Below are 14,730 nucleotides of genomic sequence, written 5' to 3'. Positions count from 1 at the left end.
GTGATGAACCGGGGCCTTGAGGCTGTTAAAGACTGGATGAGAGCTAACAAACTGGTACTCAACCCGGAAAAGACCGAGTGGCTGTTGTGTTTTCCTCCCAAAAATTTGGCTAATGTTCCAACAATCAGGCTGGGGGGGCAAAATTTACACCCCTCAGACAGGGTCCGCAACTTGGGAGTCCTCCTGGATTCACAGCTGAGTTTTGAGCATCACTTGTCGGCTGTGACCAGGGGGGCATTTGCCCAGGTTCGCCTGGTACGCCAGTTGCGGCCCTACCTGAACTGGGAGGCTCTCACAACAGTCACTCGAGCCCTTGTGACCTCTAGGCTGGAATACTGCAATGTGCTCTACATGGGGCTGCCCTTGAAGAGCATCCGACGACTTCAGCTAGTTCAGAACGCGGCCGCGCGAGTGATTATGGGCGCACCACGGTTCGCCCATATAACACCAATCCTCCGTGAGCTGCGCTGGCTACCTGTTGATCGTCGGGTGCACTTCAAGGTCCTACTTACCACCTATAAAGCGCTCCATGGTAGTGGATCTGACTATTTGAGAGACCGCCTCCTGCCAATTAGCTCCCTGCGTTCCATCAGATCGCACAGAGTAGGCCTCCTCCGAATTCCATCCGCCAGTCAGTGCCGACTGGCGACTACGCGGAGGAGAGCCTTCTCAGTTGCAGCTCCGACATTATGGAACACCCTCCCCGTGGAGATCCGTACCCTCACCACAGTCCAGGCCTTCCGCACAGCCCTGAAGACCTGGCTATCCCGTCAGGCCTGGGGATAGGATTACTCTCACCCCGCCCGAATGTTGAATGAATGTTGTGTTTTTATGGATAATTTTCTTTTATTCACGATTTTTTTTCCTTTAAGTCTTGTCTTGCACCCCCTTCCCCTCACTATTGTAAGCCGCCCTGAGTCCCTCCAGGGAAAAGGGCGGCATATAAATTCTTAATAAAATCAAAAATCAAAATCAAATCAAGTCATGTTAATGTAATGCAATCCTTTACATGCTTACTCAAAGTAATTTGCCCTGAGTTGAATGAGAATACATACATACATACAAACAAATAAACAAACAAACAAACATACCATTAATAAAATTAAGGGTACATTCTAATAAAAGTAAAGCTATGCAGAATCAGGAGCAAGGTATCTATTGCCTGATCAGAATACATACTTAATTACATATGGAATGCCAATTTGTCTGAGAGAGTGAACTTAAAATATAATTGAAAGTAAAGCTAAAGACAAGTGTTTGTTAAGCTTTATTTCAAAGAAAAAATAGTAAGCAATAACAAAATCAAAACTTCATTAATCCTTTTTGAATCAGGAAATATTGATCCCATACATCAATATTACAAATTGCTCCTTCAATGTAGAACTTCATTGATTTGAAAACATTATGCCTTGAACTACAAACAGATTACTTAAGAATTCAGAATAATATAAAGTTTAGTTTTTTCCTTTTACTTTGTTTTGGTAATATAAAATACAGCACTTTTTTAAAAAAAAAATACTGTCCATTGATTTAACAAGGCATCTGCTTCAATCAACTTGTATTTAACAATATAGTAGGCAATGGGATTCTAATTGCATCTACTTAAAATTAATTTTTATTGGCTTAAATAAAAGTTAATTCCAAGGAAATATGCTTTGAGTTGGAACTTTAAAGACATTACAGACCTAGATTATTGTACTATGAAACTGCAGTTTCTTGGATTATGGAAATCTGTCCAAATAGCTGAACAACTACAAAAATACCTTGATTTTAAGATTGTTATAACATTGTTATATGCAATTATATTTTAATCGATTCTGAAGATAATGATTTCAATTTAAGTTAAATATTTATTGCATAATGATTTGAAATAAGTACTTGGACCTCATGTGAATGCTTCTGGATGCATCTGAATAAAAGATGTGATTGCTTTATGAGTCAGACTGTAAAGCAGCAGCATTTTTTTCAGGTTCATGAAAAAGCTTGAAAAAATATGTTGTTTTTAACAAATAGCAGAGAGATGCTAGGCTTGTACTCATGAAAGGTCCAAACACTTCTTCTGGATCGTATTTGAAACATGTATAATCTTAAGCAGATATAATAAATCATAGTGTAGCTTTTTTTAAAAAAAACTTATTTGAGCAAAATATGTCACCCATATAATGTATTAAGAGTATAGTAGATACCAAAACAAAACATTTCAGCTTGCAGCATAATGTACCAAGTAAGACTTTAACAAGAGGTAGGATGAAGTTCAAAGTAAGTATATATAATAAAAATATTCTCAGTTGAATGTTTGATACAGAGAACTGAATAAAAACAAAAAACAAGCAGCAAATGTGCTTAGCATTATATTCTCTCTGGAATCTGTTAAAATGAATTATTTATGTGAACATGCTGGAAAAAAAAGACAAAACTGTAGCAGATGATCAACTTTAGGGCTGTTGTAGAATAGAATTTCAGGAAACTGGATCCAAGTCAGAAATTCAATTACTTAATGAAAATGATCTTGTTTCACTGTTTGGCTTCTGTTGACCCATTAGGAGTGCCCTTATCATGTGAATCTTTTGATCATTTGGTAGACTGTTGCAGTACTTACAGAAGTGAAAAATCTGCCATTGATTAATGCTATTATATTGTGGGATTTTAATTTCCAAAGAAATATTAATAATGGAAATATGTAGTTCCAGAATGTATATTTTATAAACTAGTACAATCAGAAATATGTCAATAGGCCAAACCTCTAAAATTATATATCTGTATGTTAAACTTATTAAATGTTTCCAATATATATCACCTCTAAAAAGATTTTAAAAATCCTCTGTTGATTTTAACATGTTTTTTTTTAGAGACAAATGGGAGGAATAGTAATTTTATAGTCACTAAAATTTAGGTCACTGATATTTAATTTGCATTGTTGCAACATATCACAGCTTTGATTAGTTTGCACGTATAATAGTAATTTTCATGAACTGGACTAATCACTTAAAAAAAAATCTTATCCCCATTCTATCCCTCTTACTGTATCATGCTCTTTTCAATATCTTAAATGTCATTGCAATGTCATATCACACAACACAGTATAATACAAACATTTTGTGGAATATAAATTTTAGTTAAGACACCACAAAAATTTCTCTATTCCTAAAACCTAGTCTTAATGTCAGATTACAATTCTCAGAATCCTGGGTCACAATCATTTTCAGGTTGGGGCAGAAATCTAATACTGTAAATATATCAGGGAGGTACAGCTAGTATGCCAGCTATGTCAAACCTATGCCCTAAAAGTCACAGCCATGCAGCCTAAGTGTGGGGGCATCCCCAAATCCCCTTTCCTCAGGTTTCCACCAAAGTATAATTTGGGCAAAAAGGGAAATTATTAAATATGTCTATTTTTTATATGAAAATTATTTTTACTTTAATTTGAATCAATTTTTTGTTCTGCTCTCACACAATTTGGACAATGCAGTTCTCAGCACACTGCAGAAATCCCATTGCTGCACTTCCCTCCCAACTGCTCCCCCCCCAAAAAAAAACAAAGGAAAAGATCTTTGTCTTGCCATAGACAATGAAGCATTCTCTAATTGAACAAGCATTAACATTTGTATCTCAGTGGCATTAATTCAAGGGTGTAAAATGCAGTGTTTTTTAAATGCATGCCACCACTAGCTTAGCTAGTGATAAATCAAACCTAAGGGCCTGGCACAGACAGATATGGACAATATTATATCCAGGATCTTTCTTTATAATTTTATTTGGCATCTGCCTCAGTGTCAGTGGCTGAAAGAAAGAAAGAGGGGGAGAGAGAGGGAGAAAGCAGATGATGTCATTTGCTTCAGTGCTAGCCACTGAAAAAGCATGACAACCAAACACCATTTATGAAAAAAAAAGCCTGGTCTTAACCTATCTAAATAAAGCGATTTTTCACTGCGAGGTTTATAGTTACTGTTTCGAGCCAGAGTTAGAAAGGGCTTAAGAGGACAAAAAGGGGGAGGAGGGCGTCTCTAAGAGAACGGTACTTTGCTTACAACAAAGGCTTGAAAGTCAGGACTGGGTCGGTTTCAACCACACAATCTGGCACTCTTGTCAAAAGACAACACAGAAAACCTATTTGTTGCTCCTTCGCTCCCCTACAGGGAATTGTTGGTCCCCCCCCCCCCAAGGCAGAGGAGCAACAGCGCCCGGGATGGCTCCCATTGCAGCCTCTGTATTTATATGCCTGTCTGTCTGCCCACCGTCTTGCAGAATCCCACCGGTGCCAGAAACTCGAGGGAAACCCGCACGGGAGGCGCCAAGAGGCGGCGAGAATCGTCCGACAGGATTTGCCCAGGATTTGAGCAGTTCGCCGCGGCCCCGAGCCAAGCCGGTCCCACTCCAGCCGAACGGTGGAAGCGGAGCGCCGCTCGGCATGTTTCGGAAAAAGCGTAAATGTGCGCGAGGCGAGGCTCTGGTGGCGGCGCGCTCGCGGGGTCGGGGAAACCCTCCCTCCCCCTGCCGAGCAGGCTGCCGGCTCCCCCGCCCCGCCCTCTCGCTGCACCGCCAGGGCTTCCCCGCGCCAATGCACAGCCTGGCGGGAGTTACTGCGGCTCGCCCGGCTCCCGCCCCAGCTGGTGGCATCGGGGCCGCCGCTGCTTTCTAATAAAGGTCGCTCGCACAAAACCCCTCGCCTTCTCCTGGGAAGGGCGGGCTGGCTAGCCGGGAAGGGCTGAATAAGCCTCCCTCCTCCTTCCCTCCCTCCTCTCCCCCGCAGCCGAAAAGAGCGTTTTCCCGTTTCGTCGCTTGGGAGGGAGGAGGAGCGCGAGCACCGCCTTTCGCGCTGGCATTCCGGGATTTCCCTTTGTTTAGAGGCTGGGAATCCTCCTTCCTCAGCGGTCTTTCCCTGCCGCAGTCCTCAGGGCTCTCCCTCCGGATTGGTCTTCTAGTTTACAACATGCATAGGCTGGAACAAGCGGTTTGAGAACGGGCTTTACTGTCTTCTGCTTTTTCACGCTTGGGCATCCCTGGGCTTTCCCAGCAAAATTGCAGAGCAGAAGCTTTGAAAACTGCCAGCCGAAGAGCCAAACGCCACGCACGTCCTTTTGTTTCCTCTGAGGGTAAACCCCTCCCATCACAACACAGGGAAGACCCATCCTTTCCCGCTCCCCAGACGGATTGCCCTTTCGCTTCCTCGCCCAACACGGGACCCCAATTTGGGAGCAATTTACAAACATTGTGGGATCCTTCCTTGAAAGCCTCCGCAAAGGATTTTATACGGCAAAATCCCTGCAGATCTCCCTCTTTTGTCTTCACTCCCTACTCCCCCTCGCAAACCCCCCAATATTTAGGTTTTTTCCCGGGTGGGGAGGAGAAAGAGCACAAATGGGGCAGCCCACCACCCTGTTGCGGGAGGTAGGATATCATAGCGAAATAAATATAATAAATACCAAGCTATCATTTAAGGGCTGAAGCGGCGGCTCAATAGGTTCTGGAGGAATCCAGATAGAGAGGAGGAGAGGAATCACCCTTACCTGTCTGAGCAGTTCTTGCATCAACAGCGGATGGTACTGGTGATAGCTCCCCTCCTCCCTCCCGGACTGTCATTGGGGTGGGGGGGGGGTGTCTGGTGGTGGCAAGAAGAATCCCCCCGGCAGGGAGGAATTCCCCCCTCGAGGGGGCAAGCGAAGGGGGGAGAGGGAGAGAAGCAGCCCCCCTCCCTTGAGAGCTGTCACTAGCAACAGCAACAGCAAACGCCGCTCCTGGGATTTTCTTGGCTCCCCTCCCCGCGCGGTGTTCTTCTCACGCTGCAGTTTTTTCGCCCCTTCCAGGTGACGTGATGCCCGTTGTTTTGGTTCGCCCGACCAATCGGACTCGTTGCCTGGATTCTACGGGAGCCGGGATGGGCCCGTCGTGGCGGCAACAGGACTCCCCTCTGCCGACCATAACGCATTGCGCAGGGTACACCGCCGCCTGGTCTTCCTGCAGCTTTAACAGCTCTGACATGGAAACCCCATTGCAGTTCCAGCCGAGCTTCTGCTCAGAGCAGCAGCAGCAGCAGCAGCAGCAGCAGCAGCAGCACCCACACCCGCATTACCACCAGCACCACCAGCAGCAGCACCACCACCAGCAGCAGCACAGCGAAGAGAGGCAGCCAAAGCAGCAGTCCAGCCCGTGCTTCCAGTGCAACAGCTGCGTTTATTACGGGGCTGCGGCTGCCGCGGGCGATAACCTGCCGCTGCTTCTCCGCACTTCGTCGCCTCTGTCGGTCGCCTTCCGGACTCGCTCCTCGCCTCTCTCGTGCTCCGCAGCTTCTTCCCGCCAGGGCAGCCAGCTCAACGTGAGCGAGCTGACCCCTTCCAGCCATGCCAGTTCGTTCAGGCAGCCACACCACTATTCCCAGCCCCACCAGCACCACCACTCCCACTCCCACCCGTGCCATAGTGTGCACCAGCAGCAGCCGCCGCCCCAGCCGGCGGGCAGCCCCAACAGCAGCACCGGCAGCGATAGTCACCACTACCAACTTCAGCAGCAGCGCCGCGAGAGCAACCCTTTCACGGAAATAGCCATGAGCAGCTGCAGGTACAACGGCGGCGTCATGCGTCCTCTCAGCAACCTGAGCTCGTCCCGTCGGAACCTCCACGAACTGGACTCCGAAGCTCAGCCGCTGCAGCCCCAGCCGCCGCCGCCGCACTCCAGCCCCACCGCCTCAGCTGCCGCCGCCGGCCCCGAGATCGTGGTGTCCAAGCCCGAGCACAACAACTCCAACAACTTAGCGCTCTACGGATCCGGCGGCAGCGGCAACGGCAGCCAGACCAACAGCGGCGGCAAAACCAGCAAGAAGAAGAACCAGAACATCGGCTACAAGTTGGGACATCGCCGCGCGCTCTTTGAGAAGCGGAAGCGGCTGAGCGACTATGCGCTGATCTTCGGCATGTTCGGGATCGTAGTGATGGTGATCGAAACCGAACTGTCTTGGGGCGCTTACACCAAGGTAGAGAGACTCTCCGCCCCCCACGATCAACCGCCTTGTATCTTCTCGCCTTTCGTGTGTTGTATTTCTTGTATCGTATTTCTAAAAGCATCTTTCCCCCTTCCTTTCCCTTCCTCTCCTCTCCCTTCTTTTCCCTTCCTTCCTTTCCTTTTCCTTCCTTTCCTTTCCCTTCCCTTTTCTTTGTTTTGCCGCTTTTCGCATTATCTGTAGCTATTTTATCCCTTCTCCTTCACTTGCTTTAAGTATTTCACCATCCTTTACCCTCCCCTTCAGCTTTAGACTTACATCCTGAATGCTTGACTGAGCCCCGTGAAGATTGTTGACTATTAACAACTCCTTTTCCAGGTGTAGGCTTATGGGACCAGAAGCCTAGTCACTGATTCTTAGTAACTGTGGCTGTAAGAGTGATGTTCCTGAGTCTGCATTCTAGGGAATCTGGAATGGGGAGCTTTCCAGCATAAGGAGCTGTCAATGATAGTGCTTCAGTTGTCAACTTTTCCTTATGGAAACCATCTTCAAGGCAACTTTTCTGGATTGCTTTGATGAGTGTCTGTTTTAGGTTTTCTTGCCCCTGCAGATAGGTAAAATGCCAATTCAGGCATGCTTTTTTTTTTTTTTTGAGCAAATAGTGTGATGCATTACATTGTTCAAAGAGTAACTCGAGAACTTACTGATTTGTACAACCAATAGACGTTACCCTTAGAATATTTTCTCTAATATCTGCTTTGAATCATTTTTCGTCTTCCATACGAATACTAGGGAAGCTTTGCCACTAAGGTTCCCTGCATTTGGCACACAGACATTAGCAGATTGTAGCTTCTCATCAGAGTAGCAACAGCTGAGTATTAAACATTCTTTCTTTGCTGCCAATGTTGCAAAGCTAGAAAAGACGTTGGCTACTTCATTGATAACAGTAATAACCTTGAGAAAGTCAGCTCTTTAAAAGAGTGGCTTTGAAATCTTTACATTTTTTATGAAGCTATAATTTGAGTAAAGCCAAGTTTCTTTTGAGCTGAACTCAACTTCTTGGATATCCACACAGTTTTCTTGGCAACATTATGGAAGAGTTTTGTCACTGACTTCTGCAGTATTTTCAACTTCTCAGTCTAGTTTATAGCCATGGTGTTTCCTGGAAATCTTCCCTTTGACTCTGAAATTCTTAGCCTTTTGCTATCAAAAAGAATTGCCCAGCTTTGTAGCATATGAGAATCATTTGTTGAGGATGGAGGAAAGGGCAACTCTATTACTTCCCATTACTTTGTCATCCTTAAGTATTAATCTGTGGCCATGTAACTTTTTTTTTTTAAAAAGAGTACTACTTGGCCATGGAAGTAAATCTTTTTTTTAACTAGATAGCCATTGTTTTTCTCTGAGATCTTCCAAACAAGGGGCAAAAAAAATTCAACATATAAAATATATATTTTTTTCTTGCAGGAGTCGCTGTATTCATTAGCCCTCAAATGCCTTATTAGTCTCTCTACAATCATTCTGCTTGGTCTAATTATTGTATACCATGCAAGGGAAATTCAGGTATGTACTACTTATGAATCGGTATTTTTCAAGGACATGTCATAGAAACTCAGCAGACTGCATTAATGCATTTTTTCACTGCCTTGGATATGGTGTCTTGTTACTTATAAGACCTGAATATAGAAAACTGCATGTTCTATCTGTATTTATCTATCTTTGCAGTTAATTTATTAACTTAAAAGTGAGGGACATAATGCCTGCTATTTTGCAATAAGTGTATATTTGTTAATCAATTTTGGATCACATGACTATGAAGTCTCCAGTCACCTCTAAATATATTAAACCTTAGTGATGCTGTGTTAAATGTCTCATGTACAAAGGCTGAGTAGCTTTAAAAATGAAAACATTATAAAAACATAGAGCAGCAGACTCTAAATTCTGTCCATAAATGTTACAAGATTTGCAATAGCCACAGTAGTCTTAGAATTCAAACTACATTTTGGTTAAAAGATAGCTGATTAGATCTGATTTTGAAGAAAGATTTTCATTTGATTCATTTCAAGATTAAAAGGCATAGCTCTTTTTTCTTTTAAAGTAATTTCAGCCATGGTCATTATCTCCATAAAGGAGGAACATCATAAAAAGCACCTTGTGTAACCTATACAACATTGAACAAAATGATACCATTTTTTCCATGAACAGAAAATGTTTTCATTGGTGGAAGTAAATATTAGTATGTAGTTAGCACTCACTGTAAGTCTGCTAAGATATGCCCAAACTGAGCCATACATTACGAAGGTGTCCAAGGTCATGTGATCTGATAGACTTAATATGGATTAAAGCATTAATATAAAATGCATTTACAGATTACAAATTCATTAACCATCACACCTCTCTGATTAACTAATTATGTAGGAAAAAGCTAACAGTTTTTAATAATTTTGAGATATTCCTTACATGTCCCAAAAGAAATTAGTGTTAAAGTCTTCTCTATTATTGCCTACTAAACTTAATGGATAATAACTTGTAGTCTTACTCAAGAGAGTCTTTACTTTTATATATTTGAAGAGATATTAAATAAACTATGACAACTTTTTCTTCATCAATATTGGAATGTTACCACTTCTACCTTTTTATTTGCAAATGGGAAGTAATATAAATAAACATTTTGAAATTTTGTAAACAGTCTTTTTAATATAGTTTCTTATGTAGTTGTTACTATTATTAGCAGTTATTATTGCTATATATCTTTGGGCCATACTAAACTTTAAAATATGCACTTTCAGCTTCATTATTTTTCAACACATGTTTTAGCTAGTCAGTCCTTGTGAAATCTCCACAGTTTCTAATTACTGAATTTCACTATTCACAGAAATATTAATAACAAAATTGATGTACCCAAACAAAGCTGAATGTAGCAATTTTCCAAAAGAAAATTTACCCTCCTTAATAAGACAAATCTCATGGACAGATGAGGTTTCTGCTTTGATTCACCTAAGTGCTGTGATGGATGATGTTATTTTATTTTAAGTCATGTTTAGTTTTTCTCTAATGATTTAAATGCCCTTGAAGCAAGTTTAATTCACATGATAAAATTTAGTAAAAGCAGGAAAAGCTTTTTCTAATTGTACTACAAGGAATCATTCAGTTATGAAGTTAGTAACATACATTGTATTCAGAAATGTCAGAGTACCAATTAATGATTGTCTAGGGAGTGACACTTAATTCAGAGGTTATTTTAGTTTCAAAAAGTGTCATATGAAATTATTCAATACAAACTGTTTCCTTGAGCTTTCCAGTAACATGGTCCCTAGAGACCTTAGTGATATAAAGTTCAAACACTTGCATAGTATTATTTTTTTAAAGAATGGCCTGAGGCATTTTAAAATGAACCATAAAAGTGTTTGTATAGCATATAAAACTACACCCCAAACAATCTCATCTAGATTTCATGACTATATTTTGGAAATGCAATGAACAGTTTCATTATCTCTGTCTCTTATAATAATGGTGATCTTCATTCTTTTTACTGTTATGTGGAGCAATAGAAAGATTTTTTTAAACATACACACACACTGCACCATAAAACAAGAGTTACTATATTAAACTTTACTAGAAAAAAACAAATGATACTGCATGAATTTAAATGAATACCAACAGGTTAAAACTGGGTTAAAACCCAGTTTGTATTGAAAGAACATAGCAATCTACCTTGTTCAGCACTATGGACAGCTCTAAATATCAGAAAGGAGTTTTTTGCACCAATTTAAGGCATTTAAGTACCTGTTGTGTGTATCTATATCTATATGTAAGTTATTCACAGTGTCCTGGAAAGCCTGAACTTACATTTATGCTGAATGGTTTTATTTCTTATTGGTATATTGGTATATAGCATAGCATGTATTTATAATTAATTGCTGTTTTAGTGTTCTGAATGTGAGACATACGTTAGTGAAAAGAAAGAAAAATGTATTTCACCTTTCTATAGAAAGTATTCAAAGGTGAGGGCATCATATCTGGAAACTTTTTTTTGAGTTTAAAGGATTTCTTAAGCTAATACCAATAGTATACTGTACATGCTCTAAATCTAACCTTTCTGTTCCAAAAAAACAGGAATACAATTTTTTTATTTGGCAAAGGAAATTTTTTTTCTAAATAACATTTCCTTCAAAATGTTGATCAAAACTTTAAAGTTTTTGGAATAACAAATAATCACAGTTATAATATCTTATCTGTTAGTTTTTGAAAAATATATATAATAATTCGCTTCTTGGTGAAGAATAATGACCTTTTTATTTTAACGGTGGCATGATAATACTGCCAACAGAGGGGGATATATGTTTTCCTTCTGTAAGAATTTTAAACTACACAGAAAATCTTAACATCTTATTGGTGCTTTTTAAAAAAAATGAAATTATAAAAATCCAAGTATAAAATTAGTATCAGCTTGGTTTTAATCATTGAAGCTGATATGCATTCAACATAAAACATGGAAATAAGCCATATACATATATACAATAATAGTTCCTTACATAGTTGCAGTCTAGTCCTGTCATCAGTGTCCATAAACAACTAGAAATTGACCGAAATATGTTATATGTATTATCCAGAAATATTGATTGAATCCCTTGTCCTATTAAGTACATTCTTCAATTTAATATGATATTAGAAATCATTGCAATGCTTAATTATTGGGTTTAACAATATTTGAGTCTGTTTTCATTTTGGAATATAAGTTTGATACTTCTGAAACTAAGGAACAGTTATTTCAGAGATCAAATTTGTCTCTTTAATATGGGCTAGTTCAGCACCCCACAACCTTTTGGGTACCAGAGACCGTGGAGAGAGGTTTTCCTGCGGACTGGAGGGGACATGCTTTCATGTGCTCCTGCATCCAGTGGATGGAGCTTCAGTTGTTTGCATGGCCCTTCTGGGGACCACTGTTTTCTGGCATTCTGGGGACCGGTGCTAATCCATAAACTGGAGGTTGGGGACCCCTGGGCTAGTTGATACATGAATAGTCTCAAAATTTGTAATTTATGATGCTACTAATAATTAAAATAAAATAATTTATCTTTTATATATTTAGCCAGTGGCCAAAATATATATTTATTCTAAGAAGATGGTATTATAGATGGTGTTCTATGTTAAGTAAATTAAATTTAAATTGAATTTACATTAAATCTAAAGACATATAGATGATATCTAATAGATGATCTGGATAGAAGAATGCACTTTTCTCATCCTCTCTTCAACTGTTTACATAGTTATTTATATTGTTTAGGACTGCCTGCAGTAATTGAGTATTTGGGCCACTGTTCAAGGGACAAGTCGGAGTCGCTCTTCCCAATTCCATTTTTTGTTTTGGACTTAGATTTATCTTATCTGACTATTGCCTTGGTTGTGGTTCTTCCTCCTTTTTGTCAAGGTTATTCTCAGAGACCATTGCATCTAACAGTTTAAGTATAGTATCATCAGCTACTCTGGCTGGACTAGAGATGCCATGGAGGTCCTTTCCTAGTGTCTTGAGAGTATAAGGATATAGATGAGAACAATAATACTGGAGATAAATTTAGTGTTAGTGTTGATATATTGATGTTCTCCTATTCATCAATTATTTTTTAATGGAAAAACAACCTCTCTTTAAAAACTGGTCTTGACTTGAGCTCTTTCTGGATTTGGAGTTCTTACTAAACTAGCCATGGAGTCTGTGATAGGGAGGTCTGCCCAACTGACTGATGTGCTAGTTATAACCTTACTTGGAATGAGAAGATCAGGCTTCAATGACTCATGTCCTTGTCATTAAGAAAAAATATTACTGTGGTGCACTCTACATGGTACGGCCTTTAAAGACTACTTGGAAACCACAAGATTGCAGTACTCTAAGTTTTGACTGGCACTAACTATCGGCAGCATAAAACACTTGTTCTTCAAATCTTACACTGGCTCCCTATTGGTTTCTGGGTAGAATTTAAAGTGCTGGTTCTAACCTATAAAAGCCCTGCATAGCTTGAAGCAACAACATTCTGTGTCAAGATCATCTCAAGGCAAACTAATTTTCTGTTGCAATGATGACCTTCTGGAATAATTTCCCCATTGATATCAGGCTTGCCTTTTCTCAGAACATTCAGGAAACAACTAAAGATGGAGCTCTGCCATATGGCATTTTCCAAGGGAATGACATCCTGAGATTCTTTTGCTATTGTTTTAAAACATTTTAAATGTTTTATTTTTAAATCTACCATGGGTGTTTTAATGCTGCATTTGTTTGACATCTATTCCATAAATATTTTATTGTTCCTTATTGCAGATGTTTATATTTTGCTATAAACCATCATGAGTCAGTTTTTTGAAGTTGGTGATAGGAAACAAACAAACAAGCAAGAAAGACATGGACACCCTTCTTGCAACATATTTTATTCTGGATAATATAATTATCAAGGCACAAAGGATGTTTAATGTAATTATTAATAATCTTAAACAGGAATCATTTTTCATATGAAGCCACCTATAGTGCATACTTTTATTAATTGGTTTATTCTAAATTAGGAAAATAAGTCAACTAAAAGGTATGCTTTTGTTCATAATAACAAATAAATCAAAATTTTGCAATAACAATAACACATGATGTGATTGTGCAGATTTTTTAAAAATTCATTGTCCCTTGTGTTAAATTTCACAGTTAACAGCTATTCACATGTAAAAAAATATAGTTTTAACTGTACTGATCCCTGAAATAAATAAATATTTTTGGGAACTTTATGTGTATATGTGCATACATGTATGCATACATGAAATTAGAGTTGATTCTCTTCCCTTTGCAATCTGCTAAGCTCCTCCAAGTTACCTTGGACTCTTGGGGATATTCAAGAGTAATGAGGGAAATGGAAATTAGAGGGTGAGCAAGGGTATGGAAAAACTATTATCATTCTAGTGTAGCTTTCCAAACAATCTTTCTATTGTCTTGAAGATAAAACCTAGCAATGTACTTTTATTCGTCAGCTAGAAGAAACATCTCTAGATCCATTTGGAACAATGTTGGAATATGCACACTTAGTGGTGGAGCAGCAGAGGCCATGACAAAATACACTGGTTTCAAAATGATGACACATGCATCTCAATGTCATTTTGCAATAATTATACAATTATGTAATGTTGTGATGTCACATTACACATGTCATGTTTTTTGTATGCTGGTGCCGTTAATTTTTGCCTTCACCATAGGACTACAAATATAAATCACAATGAAAAAGCTCTGACACATTCTTGCCTTGATTTCAGTAAATACATGATTTCATAAATTCATTCTACCAAATCTGGACCCAGCAAAACATAATGCAGAAAATGACTTATTTCATAATTCCCTTTAAAAGCGTAAAAGGAAATACGCTTAATATCTGATTTTTTCCTTATCTGGAATTAACTGTGGCATAACATAATAGACGGTTTTATTGTCTTTAAGTTTCTAATTGTAGTAATTTCCCTTTTTATTTTCTGTTTTTCATTTTGTTTATGATAATAAGTGGTTTCACCATTTTTATATTACATAGGTATAAATATTGTTCATTAACACCTTGGGATATTGAAAATTAAAGTTATGTGAAAAGAAACTACATTCCTCTATGTTCTCCAGTTAAGAATGAAATAGCAGCTTATTTTTGTTTATATACATACATGCATATCTGATTGATATTTTAATCTGAATAAATAGAACCAAAAACATTAATAATCATATATTTTATCTTGATCATGAATAATCATAATTGTGCCACACATTTGTGTGTAAACTCTTT

General features: G+C 39.4%; 1 protein-coding gene across 2 annotated transcripts in view; it reads left to right on the top strand.

The window, feature by feature from the left end:
* Positions 1-4,245: 4,245 nt before the first annotated feature.
* The window catches only part of KCNN2 (potassium calcium-activated channel subfamily N member 2), a 76,476-nt gene continuing 65,991 nt past the window's right edge, over positions 4,246-14,730 (top strand). Inside the window, exons 1-3 of one of the 2 annotated variants that reach the window (XM_032214012.1) lie at positions 4,246-4,430; positions 5,805-6,967; positions 8,402-8,497. In XM_032214012.1, the coding sequence (XP_032069903.1) occupies positions 4,409-4,430; positions 5,805-6,967; positions 8,402-8,497 (1,281 nt within the window). In that variant the 5' untranslated portion in view covers positions 4,246-4,408. Of the gene's footprint in view, positions 4,431-5,605; positions 6,968-8,401; positions 8,498-14,730 lie in introns of those variants that run through there. The other variant, XM_032214011.1, reaches the window with a different exon arrangement.

This window comes from Thamnophis elegans, chromosome 3, assembly GCF_009769535.1.
Source record: "Thamnophis elegans isolate rThaEle1 chromosome 3, rThaEle1.pri, whole genome shotgun sequence".
NCBI lineage: Eukaryota > Metazoa > Chordata > Lepidosauria > Squamata > Colubridae > Thamnophis > Thamnophis elegans.
Note: the sequence above shows the minus strand (reverse complement) of the source record. Positions and strands in the feature narration are given on the sequence as shown.